Below are 18,579 nucleotides of genomic sequence, written 5' to 3'. Positions count from 1 at the left end.
GTTAAAGTTTGGGGTTTTAAGGATATCCTGGACAATGGAATTCTGTGTTTCAAATAGCATGACTGCCATTACTAAAGCTATGTATTAACCTCCACATTCCTGTGTCTCAAGAGTTGTTACTGATTGTATAAACAGCAAAGACTGCTGGGGTTACTAGGACTTCTTTTGAGGCTGCTTATCAACAGCAATATTTAGATGTGTATATTGATAACTTTTTAACTGTAGGTATCACAGATTCTACTTGTGTTTTCATATTTTATGAATGTCTGTCATGCTTGGTCATTGCCATTATCTGTTCAAACAATGGTAGATGCAGTCTTGAAGTGCTTACTTAAATTAGAACAAGATCTTAATATTTGGTTCACTTGTTTGGTTTTGCGCTATTAAAAAAAAGAGAAGCTATCTGCATCAAGATTGCTTCCTTCCTGACTTTGGCGCTTTTTATAAAGATTGTAGATCTGCCAGCAAAAGACTTAAGTTGTAAACAGACTTAACTCTTTTCCCATCAAGAAACAAAATTGTCCTAGTCAGTCTAAATTAACTTACATTTTCTCTGTTAGCAGGTGTTAAGGGCTGTGCAGCGTACAATAGGCAAATCCTGCATACCAGTTCATTTTTATTAGCTACTGCCAACATATTAATAAAAACGTCTTTAAAAAATAAAGTAAAATACCAGTCTGAAAAAGGGGCTGGTGGGGCATCAACACAAGAAACACATGGAAAGCAAGGTGCATGTGAAAACAATGTCCTGACTCTTTCTCCACTGCTTTTATTATCTTTCTTTATTTTAGGTACTTCAATAAGCACTTATGTTAAGACTTTTGAAATAAAGTGGGTTTTTTTATTTCAAAGTTTGATGTCAGTTGTTACTCTGGTAACCGTAGAAACTTACTCATCAGTTGATGTTCTTCCCCACAGATACTTTCAGGAATTCTGTGCATCCATTTTCTGTTTGACAGAATGAAGGGTTTGTGGTTTCCGTAATGCTTTCTGTTTCTTGAGAGATAGAAATGTGTTTGGCATTTAAGATTTATGTACCTCTGCCCATAGCATGACTTTGACAGATTTGAGAGAAGACATTGACATAGTTTTACTACTATGCTCTATGCAAGAAACTTTTGACAGATGCTTACTTTTGAAGTTGCAGTCATGTCCATCCCTGTCCTTCCCCATGCCGCCCCCCATTAAAAACTGATGAATAAGCTGTGTTTGCCTTTTTTTACATTTCTGTACAAATGTTCTTACTTAAAAAGATAGCTTACATAATTTGGGTTTTCAGGCTTATGGCTTACCTAGTGGGGATTTCTACTTGGTTAATGTTTGCATTTAATTTGCACACTTGCTGGTAAGTGGGAAAAGGAATAAAAACCATCTAGACAAATGGAGTGAGACATATGAGAGGTTAATGTATTTGGTAGATTCTTGAGTGCTGTATGCAAGCTTATTCCGATTCCTTTAGAAACAGTAGCTGTCCATTAAATGTTTTTTCTTTAATCCAGATAATGCAACTATACTACTGAAGTCACCTTGAAATCCCTAAATATATCCAAAGGGTTGGGGTTTACTCAGATTTGTACCTAGGATTCTAGCTAAAAAGAAAATAGAACAGAGTATGAGAATATGACTTCTTTTTCAGCACGGTGTGCATACCATTTGGCTGTCTCTGAGAATGAAATATACCTAGTGACTTTATCAAAGAACATCAGTACAAGCAAACCTTTCCACAAAGATTATTTAAAAAAATGCTGTTGCCTTTGAGCTGTCCCTTTCGGGGAGTAACTAATTGATCTAGGAAATCTGCATCTGTGTCTGGCTTTTCTGTAGCTGTCTGACTCACAGCTTGACTCTTTACACTTGTAACATACCTAGACTAATTGTAGTACTTAGCCTGAAAATTTACTTCTCTTCCTGAATAGCGTTTTAGTCTAGCATAGAAGTTTTGTCTTGTCTAATTCATCTAAAACACTGCTGTGATTGATATGTAATGGGCAACTCATTCATTGGCCTTACATCTTAAGGATTCAACGTAATACACTTCATTGCTGTGGGTTTGGTTTTTTTTTTTTTTAATTGTTGTACGGCTCTGCCTTCTAGCAAACCACAGTTTAATGCAGTTTTAACTAGTACATTTTTGTTGTCTGCCCGTCATTCATTTTCATGCCAGGAATGAAGTGAAAGAGGTAAGTCTCACTTGAACAATTAAAAGGTGAAGTTACTTTGTTTAATAAATCAGGATCCTTGGAGGATACTTACAAATGCAAAGTAATTAGTACTAACTGGAGAATTCTTGTTTAACAAGAAGCTGCGGCATTTATCTTCTGAACCTTAATGTGTTGTTTTTTATGTAACACCATCTTGGTCATGTTTTCTTCTAGGATATGATTGATTCAAGAAGTTGTTTTGTCCTAACATGTTGGTGGCATTGGAAATAACTGCATCTGTCTTGCTTTCTAGGTTGATGGAAATGTGAGCAAAATTTATTGTCAGAATCTTTGTTTGTTAGCTAAGCTCTTTCTGGACCACAAAACCTTGTATTATGATGTTGAACCATTCCTCTTCTATGTCCTTACAAAAAATGATGAGAAAGGCTGCCATTTAGTTGGATATTTCTCTAAGGTAAAAAAAAAAAAGAATTTTTTGAACATTTGTAATTTCCCGCTCTGTGTAATATTTGTGCCAACAGCAAAGAAAAACAATTCAGAAGCTGGAAATCTTCTCTATAAATCTCAAATATAATGTGCATTGTCTCAAATACACTTATACTTTCTTGTCTCAAAGACTGATGCAAATTGAGAAATTGTATGTACATTCAGCCACATGCATTGGAGTTTTTTTGTTGGTTCAATTGTGAGGTGTTTTGATTTTTTTGTTTTGTTTTTTTGTTGTTTTTTTTTTTCCAGAATGTGTTGTGGTTTCAGTTAAAAATTAAATCTTTTTCCTCCCCCTACCATTTTGCAATAGTGTACCAAGTCTTAACTTCCAAAAGTGCTAGGCATTTGAAACGATGTGTTCATGGTTTTACTGCTAGCAGTTCAAGCTGGCTCTTTAGACATATATGGCCAGCTGTGCTCATCCCTTGTGTACAGTCTCATCTAACGCATTTACTTGTTGTACTGAGTGTAAGAATGCAGTGCCTCTCTTTATGGTGGATGCCTTCTTCAGAGTGGTTGTCTGTATTGGTTGTGGTTTTGCTTTGAATTTTAAAGCAATAGATGGCTGCTATAGACAAAAATAATACGTATGTGGACTGTCTTGACAAAGATGACCAAAAATAACGGTGAAGTACGGATGTGTCTGCAACAGAAAAAAGTTTCCATGAAACATGATTAATTGGTATAGGTACTCAGAAATTCAGTATTTCTTGCCCCTAGTATCACCACCTCCCTCAGTATATAATTTTCCTTCTTTAACAAGTGATTTGTATGAAGATACTATTTTAAAGAAGTCTAAAAATCATGTCAGAGTACCTGCATATTGTAGTGATCTCTTGGGGGTCTGACCAGTTCCTTCTGAGATGTGGGCCTTGCTGCGATTGAATTAACAGTGAAGTGTGTAGGCACAATTTGCACTGTCTCTTATGTCAGTCAGAAGTTCTTGTGGCATGCAAACGTGACAACTCTGATATAGGCAAGTATTTTCTAGTAGATTTATTTAAGGTTAAGACGAGTGTCTCTTGATGTTTGTTCCTTCTTTCAGCAAGGATGCATTTTCTTCCCCTGCTTCACCCCTGTTGCTTTTGGCCAGTCTGTCACATCTGATGATCACAAGTGTTTTAGCTACCAAAACTTAGGGGGGAAAAAACCTCATCTCAAATTCCACTGAAATTCTGAAATTATTTACTGATGTCATGTGTGCCTCCCCCACCCTCCCCTTTTTTTGGGTGGTGGTGGGGGGGTGTACTTTTGCTGGCAGAAATGCTCTGGCTTTTCTTCCCTGGTTACAAATATGTTGCCAGGATGTGAACTTCATACTAGCAGCAGTCTTGAGAGTTTGAGAAAAAATACTTCACCATACCATAGAAACTAAGAAACCTTCTGAAATATGGCATGGGTATCTGCTCTCACAGCTGAACAAATGTTTGGAAACCAACATACTGGCATGTGATCCTGTCAGTGTCATCACTGGTCTGGTGTCATCTTATGTGTGGAGGCTGAAGTGATACGTGGTGTCTTAAACTATCCATGTGCGTGCCACAACTTGTCAGTTACGCTGTCCTGGATATATTTGGTTGATGTATTTGGTCTCCCACAAAACTACCTAGTGCTGATTTTGAGGGTATTTTTCGTGTGTAATCTTCTAAAGGTAACAAGGCTTCAAGGCTCTTTTTTTTAACCAATAAATGTGAAAGGACCTATAACCATACATTGTTACAACAGCTTCCCAGTTTGGATTCTTCCTTCTCTTGTCTTAAACAGTTAGTGTAGCATTTGCCTCCATTACCTATATGTTATATGACTTCATTCTATCTGAAAGAGCTCTGGTTTCTGAGCATTCTGCCTTAACTTCGATTCAGGTGAGAAGCATTCAGCTTTGAAACAAAGTTAGTATGCTTCAAGTAAGACTTCTTAGTTCCATGGATATGGGATTCCTCCCCTCCACCCCAACCCTGTGTTCATTCAGAGGGAGAAGACAAAGATGGAAACTAGCAGGCACTTGGTGTAGCAGTTGCACAAAATACAACTCCACCATGTATATGGATATTACTTTCTGATTTTATATCCTTGACAATGCTCAGTGAAGCATGAAAATATTTTCCTCTTTCTCCTATCCTCCTCCTTTACAGCACTTAAACTTCATTATGATGTTTAGACAATGTATTTAATTTTTTAAGATGCTGAGTAGTTAACTAATAAAAATATTTTGAAGGGTATGTTTGATACTTCCTTCTTATAATTAAATATTAACATGGAATTCTTTGACTTTGGTACTGACCCCATGCATCTGTTCACCTTATTGGGATATTTTACAAGGACAGTGGCAGGTGCATGCAATTGCCCACTTCAGCAGTGCTTTGACATACTTGATCTGTTTCTCCTTCCCACAGGAAAAGCTTTGCCAGCAGAAGTACAATGTCTCCTGCATAATGATCATGCCCCAGTACCAAAGGCAAGGATTTGGAAGGTTTCTCATTGATTTCAGTAAGTGAAGTGTTTTATTTACACTTGTGATCCAGGCAGCTAATGGCTGTTATAAAAAATTGTAACATATGAAATTTTATTTAACTTGCTTTGTTGTTTTTATCAATAGATAATGGGATTTCTGTTTATATTTACATAGGATAGAAAAGCTCCCTGAAGTGAAAAACTTACCGCTGCTCTGTTATTGTACTCGAGGAAATTGAGAATGAATCTCTCAGCAGTAATATTAGCTCACAAAGCTATTACCCTGAATGAATTGTCTGAATTACTTGCCATTTTGCCTTGCTCATTAGTATAAGAAGAGGCAATTATTTGTGATTAAAGTTAAGAAGGTGTTAGTCCAAGGCATTCTCTACATTCTAATATTTCTAACTTATATCTTCTTCTAGCTAAAGAACTGTTCTAGCTGAAGAATTGCTCCATAGGAGGAATGTATTTTGGTTTTTGTCTTAAAGTTCATCCCTCCCTTAGTGGAAATTGCTACCAAAAAAAGTGTGGGTGTTTATGGCTGTATGTGTACTTGCTGCTTTATTTTGCTGAGTTGTCTGACCTGTTAGAAAGCTTCAGGCACACCTGTTTAAATACAGATTTGTTATTCAACAAATCTTTAAACTGCAATGAAACTCCAAACAAAATCGTCAAAAGAAACTTCTCAGCTAAGTGTCCTCAGTACTACTGAATTCAACTTCCTACTGTAATTTAGAGGGAGGATGATAAGGAATTAGTGTATATTGTATGTGGTTAGTTTTCATCATGTTTTTTGAAGCACTGTAGAATTACATGACAATGGAGATAGTTAAGATAATGGGATTCCTGCCCTGAAGGTGTATGCAAGAACATTAAAATGCAAATAAAAATACATTGCAGTATAACAGCAGGACAAAGACAATAATTTGTCACTGTAGACTTTTCAAATTCTGTGTCTCGTAGTGTTCTACACAGCATGACTACACTGGAGTTCATAAAGATACTAAGGATGTCTCATCATTGTATGGCTTTATAAACAGTTTTCACTATACCCCTGTGAGTTAGGTAAGGATGGTTCTGGACCACTTAATCCACCACTGAAATGTATCCATTACTGGAGCAGAACACAACAGCTGTTCCATTGTGTGCCTGCTGCAACCTTTTAGGAAAGACAGTGAGAAGTACCACGTATTTCTGGAACTGTGGCGTGAACTTTAAGCTTACTTAGGTAGAAGTTGGCCCTATTTTAGGTCTAGGATCCTTCTTGCCAAAGGAGATGGGGAACTCTTACTGGGCACAACTGGTAAGTACTTCTAGGCTTTTTCTTTGGTTTTTACTCTGTGGTGTCTTTCAAAAAAAACACTGTTAACAAACACTATTCTGGTTGAGTTTGCAATAGTTACATCTACAACACTGATGGCACAGCTATGAAACCTGTGGATTCCACAGAAGGTCTGGATATGGATATGTTGTGTCTCTGGATCTGTGCTCTGTCTGTTACCATGCCATGTGCTACTTAATCTGGAAAAAATCAGTAGGGTGTTCTGTCCCTCATCCTTCTGGAAAACTCTGGAGGCACATCGTGTTGTTTGAATCACTAGGATTTCTGTGATGACTTGCGTCATCACCTAATGGTATCCTTAGCTGGAACCTTATGTGGTGCTATTCTTCTGCCTTTCTTCTTTGCAGATGTGTTTGTATCACAGGTAAAGACTGCAGCTGTATACTTGCTGGGCGTAATCCAGAGAGTAGCTTCAGCTTCTGCTGTAACTAACAGACTGCCCACTCTGAGCACGCAGTCTGTCCTTCAGTACCTTTCCACAGTGTTTTCCCTTTGTTTTCTGGACAGAGGTTCCCGTAACTAACTGGGAATCAGACTGTCAGTTTCCAACAGAATGAAGAACCAAGAGGTGACTGAGAAAGTCTGGCCTCTGTAGTGAGTGAGGAGGTGCAACCCACATGAAAGGTAGTGAGAGAACTGCGTGTGGCTGTTTTTCCCTAGGTGTAGAAAGGAAAGTAAAACTTAAAGGCTTGCTTTCCTAGGTTCTATTTATGTCCTTCTGCAGGATGGAGGCTGAATGCCATTAAATGGGGCAGCTATAGTCTCATCTAGATTAGTGAGTCCAAAATCTGTCTTCACACAAAAAAACCCTCAAAATCAATTGTTTATTCTTTTCTTGGAATTCCATTTGTATTTCTACTTCCTATATTGTAATTGACTGACTACCATCTTCTTTGTACTCCACCGTTTCTGTTCAGTTGTGGTCTCCTACATTGCTCTAACTGGCCTGAGAAGATGGGATATAGCAAAACCACAGTTATTCTAAACTTGAACAGAGCAATCTTATAATAGTTTAAAACATTTTTTTGCCCATAACGTTATCTAGATTGTCATGTTCTCATAAAGTTATTGGAAGATGAGTTTTATGTTCTGAATGTTGAGTTTCCATTTGTCATGCGGATAATGCATCCAGCCTGCTCTATTCTGAATTCTGTGAAACAGTTACTGGTACTTGTCTTTCTATAACAGTAACCAGAGCAGTTTTTATACTAAAATAATAAAAATGTAACTGAGCAAGTAATTTTCAGAAAATGATAGTTCGAAACCGCAAAAAGGAAGGTCTCAAGAACTGTGTGCAAGTGGTTGACTGCTCACACTACTTTGTATATATCTCGACACTTGACAGTTAGAAAGGCTGGAAATTACACAGCCTTAAGCCACTACACAACTGCTTTGTCAGCAGTCTGGTGAAAATGTAGTTTATGGTACAGAATTTGCTTCTTTTTATGTAAGTGAAATGCATTTGTTTGTTCGTTCAGATTGTGATGCATTCTTTTATCTTGAACTAATTTAATCTTTACAGATAAGTCTGTGGTCAGCCTACAATTAGCAAGGGAAAATAAATTACTTTCTTTTGCTGCAAGAAAAATAGGTATTTGTTATCTGACCGTTGATGTTTATTTTTTTCAGTTTTTTGCTAACTACCTTTAAACTTAGCTGTATTTCAAATAGAAACTGATAATGCTGCTATTTCTTATTCTGTAGACACCATGATAAAGCTTTGTATAAGGTCTATCTGCCTGTCTCTTCAGGAATCTATAATTTCACATGGGAAAAAGATTTTTTTGGGGAGAGTACTTTACTTTTGTGAGAAGAAAGTGTGCTGTAAAATGCTTCAGGTCTCCAGCTTGATTGTCTTCAGGAAAATTTTCATGTGTAGTTTTCTGTATGTCATTGGTCATTTAAGTAGAAATGTTGTTTTAAAAATACAATATATGTGTCTATCTGTTTTGGTTTTTAAAGCCTGGTAAGGTTTTATTTTTTTGGTAGGGAAGTTATGGGTTTTGACTGTGATAAAGACTTGTTGGACTGTTTAGAAATGGAAATAAAGCTTAGTTCTAAATATTTATCAAAAGGTGAAACTGTTGATTTGTAAAATTGCAGACTTGATACGGCTTCATTTTGCTCAATTTACTTTACCATAAGATAAAATCACTTCAAGCTGTTATGTTTCCTAGAAGCACGTCATAGTGAAGACAAAATGGTTTGCATGAAGTTTTCATTTTGTTTACACTGAGTATGCTTTATTAAATATTATTTTATAACAGTCTGGTGACTTTTCACATAGCGAAACTAATTTTTACTTGGAGTGTATCTAAATGAACAAAAGCAGTTCCTGAAAATGGATAAGGGTCTTAATTTGCTTGGTCTCAGCTTTTACAGCACTGATAATTCTTGCCAAACTTCTTGGGTCTGGGCTTTTTGGTTTTTTGGTTTTTTGGTTTTTTTTTCATTTCCTTGTTCTTGTGAATGGTGAGGTTGACTGGATTATGATTGCGGGGTTGTACCTGAGGGAAAATAATTGACTTCTGCATGAATCTTTTGTATTTACTGCACATGAAATTTTGGGCAAGTATACTTCAGTTTAAGTTGATCCAGAAATAAACCAGAGAGCAGGCTTTTATTGTGTAAGATCCCATTCTGGGTTTTTTTCACTTCATGTGAACGTATGAGTCCACTTGCGGTGATACACAGCTATCATTCCTGTCACGCAGATTATATATACTTGCATTTGGGTGAGTCTTTATATGTCCTCTGTCAGTTCAGCCTACATTGCTGTTGTGGTTTTGACAGTGCAAGTACTGAAGCTACAGTGTTGCAGCTGCTCCTCTCTGTGCAGTCCCATTTCTTTTACAAACTTTAGCAGCTTCTGTATACAAGATTTTTTTCTTTATTTTCTTGATTTGAGCTCTCACAAAGCCTAGACTATTCATCTGCTTTCTGTTTCTATTCATTAGGCTGCAGTGCCAAAAAAATTAGTATTTCTTTATTTGGCCTAACACAGAGAGTTCCATATTACTAGAATGGAATACTGAAGTATTTCATATTTGTTTTCTGTAAGTGTAAAGCAAATCTTTTGATGCACACTTCCACACAAAGTTCATCTCGTCACAGTCCCATATTTCTGCTTACTGGATTGCAAATACCATGCTGGAGGCCCAGCAGCAGTTTGAGGAAAGAATGCATGTGACAATACTAGGATAAACTTTTCCAACTGTTCTGGCTAGTATGTTGATGGTTCATTTGCATGACGGTAACAACTGGGTTCAACACTAAGGAGCCAAGTCCTTGATAGCCTTTTGTTGTTTATCTTGAATGTGTTTCTGGTCCAACTGATTGTAGCAGTTTCTTCCTCCCCTTCAGAACTCCTTCTTTTCATTTGGTTTATCTGTTCATTGTGAAACGATTATTCTTGCCTGAGAGTGGAAACCTGTTTTAATGATGCTCGGATTCTGTTTGGGCTACATATTTTCTTTGTTTTGGTCTCTGTGGATTTTTTTTGGTTTACTTGTCTGTATGTTTGGTAAAGTTGGTGCTGACATTTTGACCTTTTGTATCATTTATTGCATGCGACTTTTAATGGCTGCCTTTTTTTTGCCCACTAGCTTGAACTAACCCTTGATTCCCTTCTGGGAGGCGTAGCTCAGTTCTTTTTGTGAGGAGACCATGATAGGGAAAGACAATTCAAGCCTGTCAGTGGAAGAAACAAACAGCATTTATATTACCTAAGGAGTTGTATCCTGATGTAGGAAAAGTGGCTCTGTTAAATGTCCTTGTTTGGTCATTTCCCCAAATCTGGTATTTGTTTCTTGGTCAAGTATTTTTCTTCTTGTGCCATTCAAACAGGTGAGTAAATCTTCAAGTCCAGATTTGCAGAAGAAGCAGAGTAGCAGTACTTGTGCAACAGCTAGTGTCCAACACCAGGGAAGGCAAGTTTCCAAGGGATGAGAGGAACAAAATATTTGCTCTAACAGTAAAGGGAAAATAAAATGTTAATGAAAGGTTATGTCTTTCCTCCTAAATACTTGCAATGAGTAAGCATTAGAGCAATTAATGAAGGAGGTCAGTACCATTATGAATATTTGTAAATTGGTAACAGAGAGAAAGATCCACTTTTTTGCTTAAAGTCTGTTAGGTTAGGGGTAGCATCCGTTAATGTACGTTGCTTCTCAACAGGAAAAGGCTCAGCAAAGGCCTGTGAACAAGACTTGGTGGGGTGGAGTGTTCATTTGCTGTATACAGCTTTGAAGAACTTCACTGAAGATCTGGAACTACAGCCTGTTTCACTGATCTCAATTCTAGTCCGGTCTTTTCCTCCACTGCAAATCACTACAATCACTTGTCCACATGCAACCGTTTAGGGGCTTTTGTGCGCGGAAGTTGAATCATTGAAATATTGTGGGCTAAAAGTGTGTGGGGAGTAAGGACAGATGTCCTCGTAGGTTTTTGTTAAACCCAGATCACGTAGTGATCCTGTATGCACTTTCATTGAGAAGTAAGGTACGGTGAGGGAGCAGTGAATAGGCGAGAAAAGGATGAATATCTTTGTAAAGTGCATTCTTGAATTCTTTCCAGTTTGCACTTGTTTCAGAAGATCTGCATCTCTCTATGCAAATGTGGAAGATCTTCATTGCTTAGGGCTTAGTCATGCAGAAGTGGTAAGAATTGTGGATTGAGTCCAGGGAATTACTTTAGGCACAAAAGCTGTCCAACAAGCATCGACAGGTAACATAGCCCTATATTGACAGTGGGTTTATATCCTATTACCAGCAGTTTTGAGACAGTTTTGAAACAAGCTGAAAAAATTGCATTGCATGAAACCTAGGATAGTCTTTAGGCACAATTTAAGGAGATTTTGAAGAGCATGAGATTTTTTTTCTGGTTTTTAGTGCAATTTTGTTCTCCTTGTAAGTTTGGTAAAGAGGTGGTCTAGCCTGTAAAATCAGTTTTTCTGTGAAAGAGAAGAGGTTTGGTTTCTGCTAAGCTTGAAGAAAAACATTAATGTAATGCAAAAATAACACTGCTTATTTCTGAATATGCTCAATTCAACCAGCATTTTGTCTTCTAGGATCCACTAATGATTTTGAACTTCCTCATGGCTCCAATACTTCAAAAGCTCTGTCTTGTGACACAGACAAAAAGTTATTTTTGATTGAAAATAAGAATTTCTTTTAGACAATTTTGGGCCTAGTTTTCTCACTCATGTCTGTTACTATGTCTTGGGTTTTTGCAGTGTCTTCAGGAGTCAGGGTTGAGCTTTCCATGGCTCGTTGTAGTTTGAGCAGTGAGCTTTTTCTTCTAGTTCCATCTTCCACACTGGCTTTCTGGTCCTTGGTGTATTAAGAAGGTTTGGAAATGTTGCTGTGACAAAAAATTGATTTCATAACTCTCTTATCTCTGGTTTCTGCTGTACTGTTTCTAGGCTTTCTGCTTTAACAGCAAATTAGGTTACTCCTATGTGGAAACCTGAAAAGCAGTGAGTTTTTGTCAAGCACCAAGTTTGTGCAGTTGTCCAAAAAAGTAAAGTTGAACAAAACTTGAAACTAGTAATGGACTAACATGTGACCTGTCATATAGGGCAACATATGGCTGGTACTAGGATTTGAGGAAATATCATCCCTGTTTTGAAGATGAGTAACTTTTTTTTCAATTCCAACACATTTATTGTATTTAAGTGGTAGAATAGAGAAAAACGCTGCCTGGGGTTTTTAGTGGCTCTGAGAAATTACTATATTAGTAAAGGAAGAGCCTTGGAAAAGGTGAAGAATCTTCTTTGATGAAGGGCTTTCATTTTTGGTTGGAAGCTGGAATGAGGCAAATGAGCAAAACCATTACAGTATGGAAATGGTCTTGTTTCTTCTTTTAAGATTACTTGAACACAGAAACAATGACAGGCTATTAACAGAAGCACTAAAAGGGCAAAAAAGGGTGGAAGTAATGAAAAGATACATAGTTTTCTTTTTCATTATGATAAATTCACACAATTACTTTGCTGTGTAGCATTAGGATGTGTTGTTTTAAGTAGCTGCGTAGACTTGCTTTGTAACAGGTTGAAGTGGGGTAAACTGGTTTAAAACTCTGTATTCAGCTGGAAACAAGACACACACCTTGAACTGAGAAAATTCATGAGTTAGTGTAAAGAAGACAAGTTAACTCCTGGAAAACAAAGCAGATGGGGGTTGGTAAAGTTGGGTGCCATAGTGGAGCAAATCTGTTAGGAGATACCAGAGGCAGAGTGTTCACATGTATGGCATGTAAGTTCTGGTATGCTTATGGAACCGCTGGGAGCAACTTCTGATACCTGCCTGCTGTTAAGAGCTAGACCCAGGCTGCAGTGGGCTGTAAGTGGTTGGATCCACTTTTTTGGTATGTGTTTATATAGAATTGATAGTCTAAATCCCTTATTCTGGCCATGGGAAATAGTGCATTGGCCAGAAAGTAATATTTTGGAAGAACTACTTCAAGAAAACAGAAAGAATGTTTTCTTAATGTATAATTACTTTAATCAGATATGGATATGAAGTGGAAATAACATTAAAAAAAAAGGAGGATGGCTGTTGAATGATGAAGTCTTTCTGTAAACAGCCGTACGCTGTTCTTTTCCAAAGTCTGATGTTAAGATTTTCTACAGTTTGCTGTACAAATGCTGAAACATAGCAGAAATATGATCTAGGAATAAACACATTTTAAAAAAAAAGTTGTTTACAGTTATACTTTGCTGTGCTCTTTAAACAAAATTGGGATGGGGATGAAGTGGGACTAACCAAGAGCATTTCAGCATTCCCTTTCTGACATTATAGTCCTGAAAGAACTGTTTTGTTATTGCTGAGGGTGTGACAAACAATGGAGGGTGAGAATGAGAGGGTGAGGGTGGAGAGGAACAGGATTTTTTTTAATAGGCTTTATTGGAAAAATGTATTCTCAAGCTATGCTTATGAAGTCAACACCACAGATTTAAAGTTCTGTATAAAAGAGGCCTGTGTCACTTATTAACTGTGGTGGTGCATACTGAATCATTATGTGTTTTGTTTCAGGTTGGGGGTTTTTTGGGTGTTTGTTTTTTGTTTGGGTTGGGATTTTTTTTGTTGTTGTTGTTTTTGTTTACTACTGACTGACTTGTGTATGCCAATACAGAACACTCTCAATCTTCTGGTCATTTTTGTTGGTGTGTTTACAGATGTTTTGTGTCCAAATGAAAGGTTGAATTACCTGCCTTTTTTCTTCTTTGAGAGGGATTTGAAAGTCTTTCTGTGGGAGCTGTGAATTTGTGAGGGAGCCTGCATGCTGCTGCTTATTTTATGTTCGCTTCTTGATGATTGATTATGTTGCTGACCTGAAGGCATGAGTTTGGCCTCTTCTGAGTAACTAATAAGGAACATTCTGTCAAGCTGAGATTTAGATGAGGGGGGAATAAAGATGGATTTTGAATCAAGCTTTGTTGACTTAAGATTATTCCAAGAAAATCAGCCTCTTGGGATTTCTTGGCATCACTTTTATATAGCTGCAAGACACTGTGCATTTATCAGAACTGCAAAAGAAATCGGGCATGTCACTTCAGATGCAGAAGCTAAGACTGTTTTAACTGAAGAGCATCTTTATTTCAGATAGCATTGAAAACAGCTAAAAGGCAAGGCCAAACATGGTAACAATGGAAACAAATGTTTGTTAGACAAAGCTGTCCTTATAGGGCATTAGTGAACAGGAGGAGCCATCTGCCGAAGATTGGTGGCTGAAAACAGATTTTAATTAAGTAGTGCATCTTTAATGATCAGGAATTTCTACTTCTGACTGCAGAGTGAAGTTATGTTGCAGCAAGTCAGTGGACAAAGTGGGTATTTTGTAGCTTGTTGCCCTGTTGTTGGAGCAGTGAGACATCTCATGTCAATGAGAGATCCTTGTGGCTTTCTTAAAAGAAGACGTTCTTTTCCAGTGCCATCACTTTTATCAGGCAGTTCTGCCTCTTGTAAAGCAATTTGTTTGTTACTGCTATAACAGTAGATATTGAACAAATTGCTATGTTTTGGGCTTAGCTTTTTCAAGTGTGCTGTAATAGATGGATTTTTGTGTTCAGTGCTTGGTAGATAACGTGCTTTTTTTTTTATCGTGCAGTTTCTGTATCTGCTGGCTAACTAGGTATTGCCATGAGATTCCCTAATAACCCTCTTTGTTTGTTGATTCTTTCTTCTATATCTTACTTGGTTAATTCTTTGTTCTACAGCATGCTTTAGTAGAACAAATAAAGAGCAATGATGTTTTGCTGCTCATGTAAGACGGAAAAGCAGTTTGCATCTTCTGTTGTGTCTTACAAAGTGTGTGTATTGTGACCACTTACCTGAGAATACAATATTTGCAGTGATTTCCTAGATGTGCCTTTTGACTTCTCAGTACTGACTTCTCATTTCGTTTTTGTTCACATTCTTCAGTACTACTAGGCTATCTTTTGTAGGTATGAATAAAACAATGATAGGAGAAGCTTGGGCTCTGGAACTTGGTTATGTACTCTAAAACTGTTAAAACCATCCCTGATGCGGTTTTGGTCCAGGATATCTGTCACTTCACAAGTGTGATAACAATTTTCCTGGGCCATGAATCTGGGAGAATTATGTTAACGGCCAGGTTAACATTCTAGCTGAGAGTCAGAGCTTAACGGTGTGGATGCCATCTGTCTAGCCTCAGTGCCATGTAAAGGTTCTGGGCATATTCACTTTACTTGTTACACCAGGCATAGCTGCCTAGGTTCATCTTCCTGTCTTGTCAGTTGAGTCTTACAGGGGTACATTAGAACCTATAAGGAGGTAAACAGGTAGTATTTTCCAGTGAGCACGTCTGATATATTTTTAACAACAGTATTCATACGCTGTCAACATTAAACATCACAACATAATGGCAGTTCTTTAAGGAAATCAATTCAGCAGTTACAGTTGTGTAAACAATTTACTGTTCAGTGTCACTTATTTAATAATTTTAAAATGTAAATTTAAATAATTTAAAATATTGCTTATAAAATCAAGAACAATCCAGCCTTGTCTACGATGTTCCAAACTACTTAATCTACTGACAAATTTATTAATCCAATTGGTAGTCAGGACTGATGCCCTTTGAGCATGCAAGTCTTGCTTTTAAGGGTACTTCAATTCCTTTTATCTTGCTTATGCTTCCACTCTGCTTATAAGTAGTCCACTTCGTACACAGAACCTCCACTCAAGGGGTTGACTGGCAACTGGCACAGGTAAAATAAGTGTTAGCCAATTAATTCACTCAAAGGGTGCCTTTTGTTGGTCTGACTGTAATGCAGCCATCTTTACCTTTCCTTCCCTTCATGAAGGGCATTTGTTTAGCCCTAACCTCTTCTGTGAAGCTTTCTGTAAAGGAACTAAAGGTTTTGGGCCCCCTGTGTTGAGTTTACTTGAGGATGTGGAGAGGAATGAGAGCTGGCATTATTTCTTGTAACAATAATGAAAGAATCTTTGACTTACTGTGTTCATCATGAAGAAAGCTTTTCTTTAACCAGACAAAGAAGAAAAGCGAATGTAGCAGGTTGTTCGCTGATCTAAGCATCTCAAGTTACAGCTAGTCTCTTTTTTTTGTAGTGTTTGTGTGGATCTTGGCATTGGGGCCCTTTGAAGCTGCCTCAAAAGTGCTTTCAAAGAAGGTACTAACACCTATTTAAGGGTCTCTATCTTTGACCTTCCTCCCATTGACATAGATAAGAACAGTTCAGAGGCACACAGAATAGTTACGGAAAAAACAGTAACATGAATTACAGTTTTAGGAAACTTAAGTCTTAATAAGCTCATACTTTCACCGTACCTATTTCTGCCTTCCAGTCATGGTCATACTTCTGAACTTGGAATGCTGAGCTGACCTAACTGCATTGAGCTGTCCTGTCCGAATACTTGCCTGTATCGATTTTTCTGACTAACCTTTTGAACCTATGTCTCCACAACTTGTTCATATAATTTCAAAACAAAGTATCTGATGTTCTGTAAGACAAAAGGGAGTCTCTTCAGATAACTCAAAATGCTGGTTTGAGGGAAATCTTCACTTTAGATATTGGTGTACTATAAAAACAGTTACTAGCACTTGCTGTTCTTTCAGATCTCTGGTTTGATACAGAACATTGCATGAGAGCTTATGAGTTCTTCCCTTCCATATTAAGGGACGTATTTAACTTGGTTACGTTTCAACCAAAACAAGTTTAATGGAGAAGTGCTTGATTCCATCTGTCCGGGTCTGGTAATTCATATATGGGGGCTGGCCGTTAAAGAGACTGAGAAGAACTCGGAACATGCAAGGGCAAATAGATCACTGGTTGCTTCTTTTGTTCTGAATAGGTCCTCATGAATACATTTCCTTCTGACACAAGCGTTAACAAAATATAAATAGGAATTGTACAGTGCTGATTACATAAGGACAATCTTTTGAGCGCAAATTATTGCTTAAGACTTTGAGAAAGGCTGCATTTTATGACTAAGGGACCTCTGAGAAGCAGATCTTAAGCTGTTTCTGGCAGTAGTTTGATTTTGTTGCGGCTCTCTTGTCTACTTAGAGTTTTCATTAGTGCATTGGCATCTTAAAGTGTGTATCTGGAAAGCGTTCATAAGTAATGTGATTCTGTCTTCAGTATGAGACTTACTTCAGTGGTGTTGGGATACCTTTTCTGTGTGTGGAAGCATATGTAAACATTTATATTTGTGATTGTGATGTGCACGCATAACTATGAACCTGAGATTGACAAGTTTAAGTTATACAATGCATGAGGAAAAGCTATTATCCTTTTAAGTCAGACTGAAATCCAGAATGCTAGCATAGCATTAATTTCTCATTTTGCTGATGTAGTGCGCATGAAGGCTACATTCAGCCTGAAATTGAGGAAAGATCAGTAGATTAAAATCTGTTCGTATGATCCAAGCAATCTGCTTCTATTTGACTCCCGTTTCCATGACATCAGTATACTGTTTCTATCCTTTTGCTACCCTACAGCAGCTCTAGTCAGTGGTGATGGTTTTGATCTGGGTTCACTGGCAAATAGACTAATCAGTGGGCTTCATTGCATAACATGATGAGGTGAATAACCGATATGATCCAAGTGCTTAATTGCATGTATTGTTGCTCTCGTTTGCAATGTAGTTAATCTGTACAGCTGGTGCAGAGGCGCACCATGCATTTGAGGTCCAGATATTCCTGTTTATTATGTAATTGCTCTGGGCCTAGTGATTTGTTGAAATACATGTGACTTTTTCACCTGTTATTTAAACTGCTGCGGGTATATGTAGTTTAGAGGGCATGTTCATGCTAGATATAATACTTCCTGATAGGAGAATAGTGTTTAAAATGGGCAGAAATGCATCTACAGTGGTAACATAAAAAACACAAAAGTGTTGAACCTTCACCAACCTTTGTCTGGATACAAGATGACAGAAGTAATCTCCCAAGATAAATACTATATAATAGGAGAATATGTTAGCCTCTTGGTGAAGTTTCTTATAATTGTGTATCTTAACACCCATGCTTGTTTGAAATACTTTTTTGACTTTTTCATAACAGTAGAAAAATGTACAAATGCAGTGGCCTTTGCTGTAAACTCAGTACACTGTAAGATATGATAGAATATTTGAATCAGTTTCTTGTACTGAGCAATATTCAGACTAACTAGTAGGAAATGGAACAAGATACTCCATTTTAGAGCTGTGTGATAGAGGTTAAGGAGAAATAAGTTTGTCTACAACTAATTTGGTTCTTAATTCAGCATGAGCATTTTGGAGCACAGCGTAGAAGAAGGGAGCATGTTGATGGATCCTTGGTTCAGCAAGTGACTGAACTATGTTTGGGAACCAAAAGACAGTAGGGGCAGCTGCTTGTCAAGAAGGAAGACTTGAAGTGAAGCTGAGTAGACTTGTGTCCAGCTTCTTATTTAAGAAACGTGTGGGTAGCACCAGTGACCAAGACATGCAACCCTGGCAGTTTAATGGAGCAGTTGGTCCAGAATGGGGTCTGCAAACAGCTCTCTGGATGCTCAGGAGTTGACACAACCATGATGGTGATGTGTCACAGGCACCAGTTGGTATGACCACACCGGCATATCAGAAATTAACTTGGACAGAAGTTCTACGGGAATAAGTAGCCATCCAG

The 18,579-nt window shown here is 37.6% G+C and overlaps 1 protein-coding gene across 6 annotated transcripts in view; it reads left to right on the top strand.

Annotated features, from left to right (window-relative positions):
* The window catches only part of KAT6B (lysine acetyltransferase 6B), a gene marked incomplete at its 5' end in the record, with an annotated part of 110,623 nt that overhangs the window by 71,282 nt on the left and 20,762 nt on the right, over window positions 1–18,579 (top strand). For 4 of the 6 annotated variants that reach the window (XM_082002257.1, XM_082002255.1, XM_082002254.1 and 1 more), the window contains 2 exons: window positions 2,455–2,616; window positions 5,045–5,138. In XM_082002257.1, the coding sequence (XP_081858383.1) occupies window positions 2,455–2,616; window positions 5,045–5,138 (256 nt within the window). The remainder of the gene's footprint in view (window positions 1–2,454; window positions 2,617–5,044; window positions 5,139–18,579) is intronic. The other 2 variants (XM_082002258.1, XM_082002256.1) reach the window with 1 other exon arrangement.

This window comes from Phaethon aethereus (assembly GCF_964289735.1).
Source record: "Phaethon aethereus genome assembly, chromosome: 7".
NCBI lineage: Eukaryota > Metazoa > Chordata > Aves > Phaethontiformes > Phaethontidae > Phaethon > Phaethon aethereus.
Note: the sequence above shows the minus strand (reverse complement) of the source record. Positions and strands in the feature narration are given on the sequence as shown.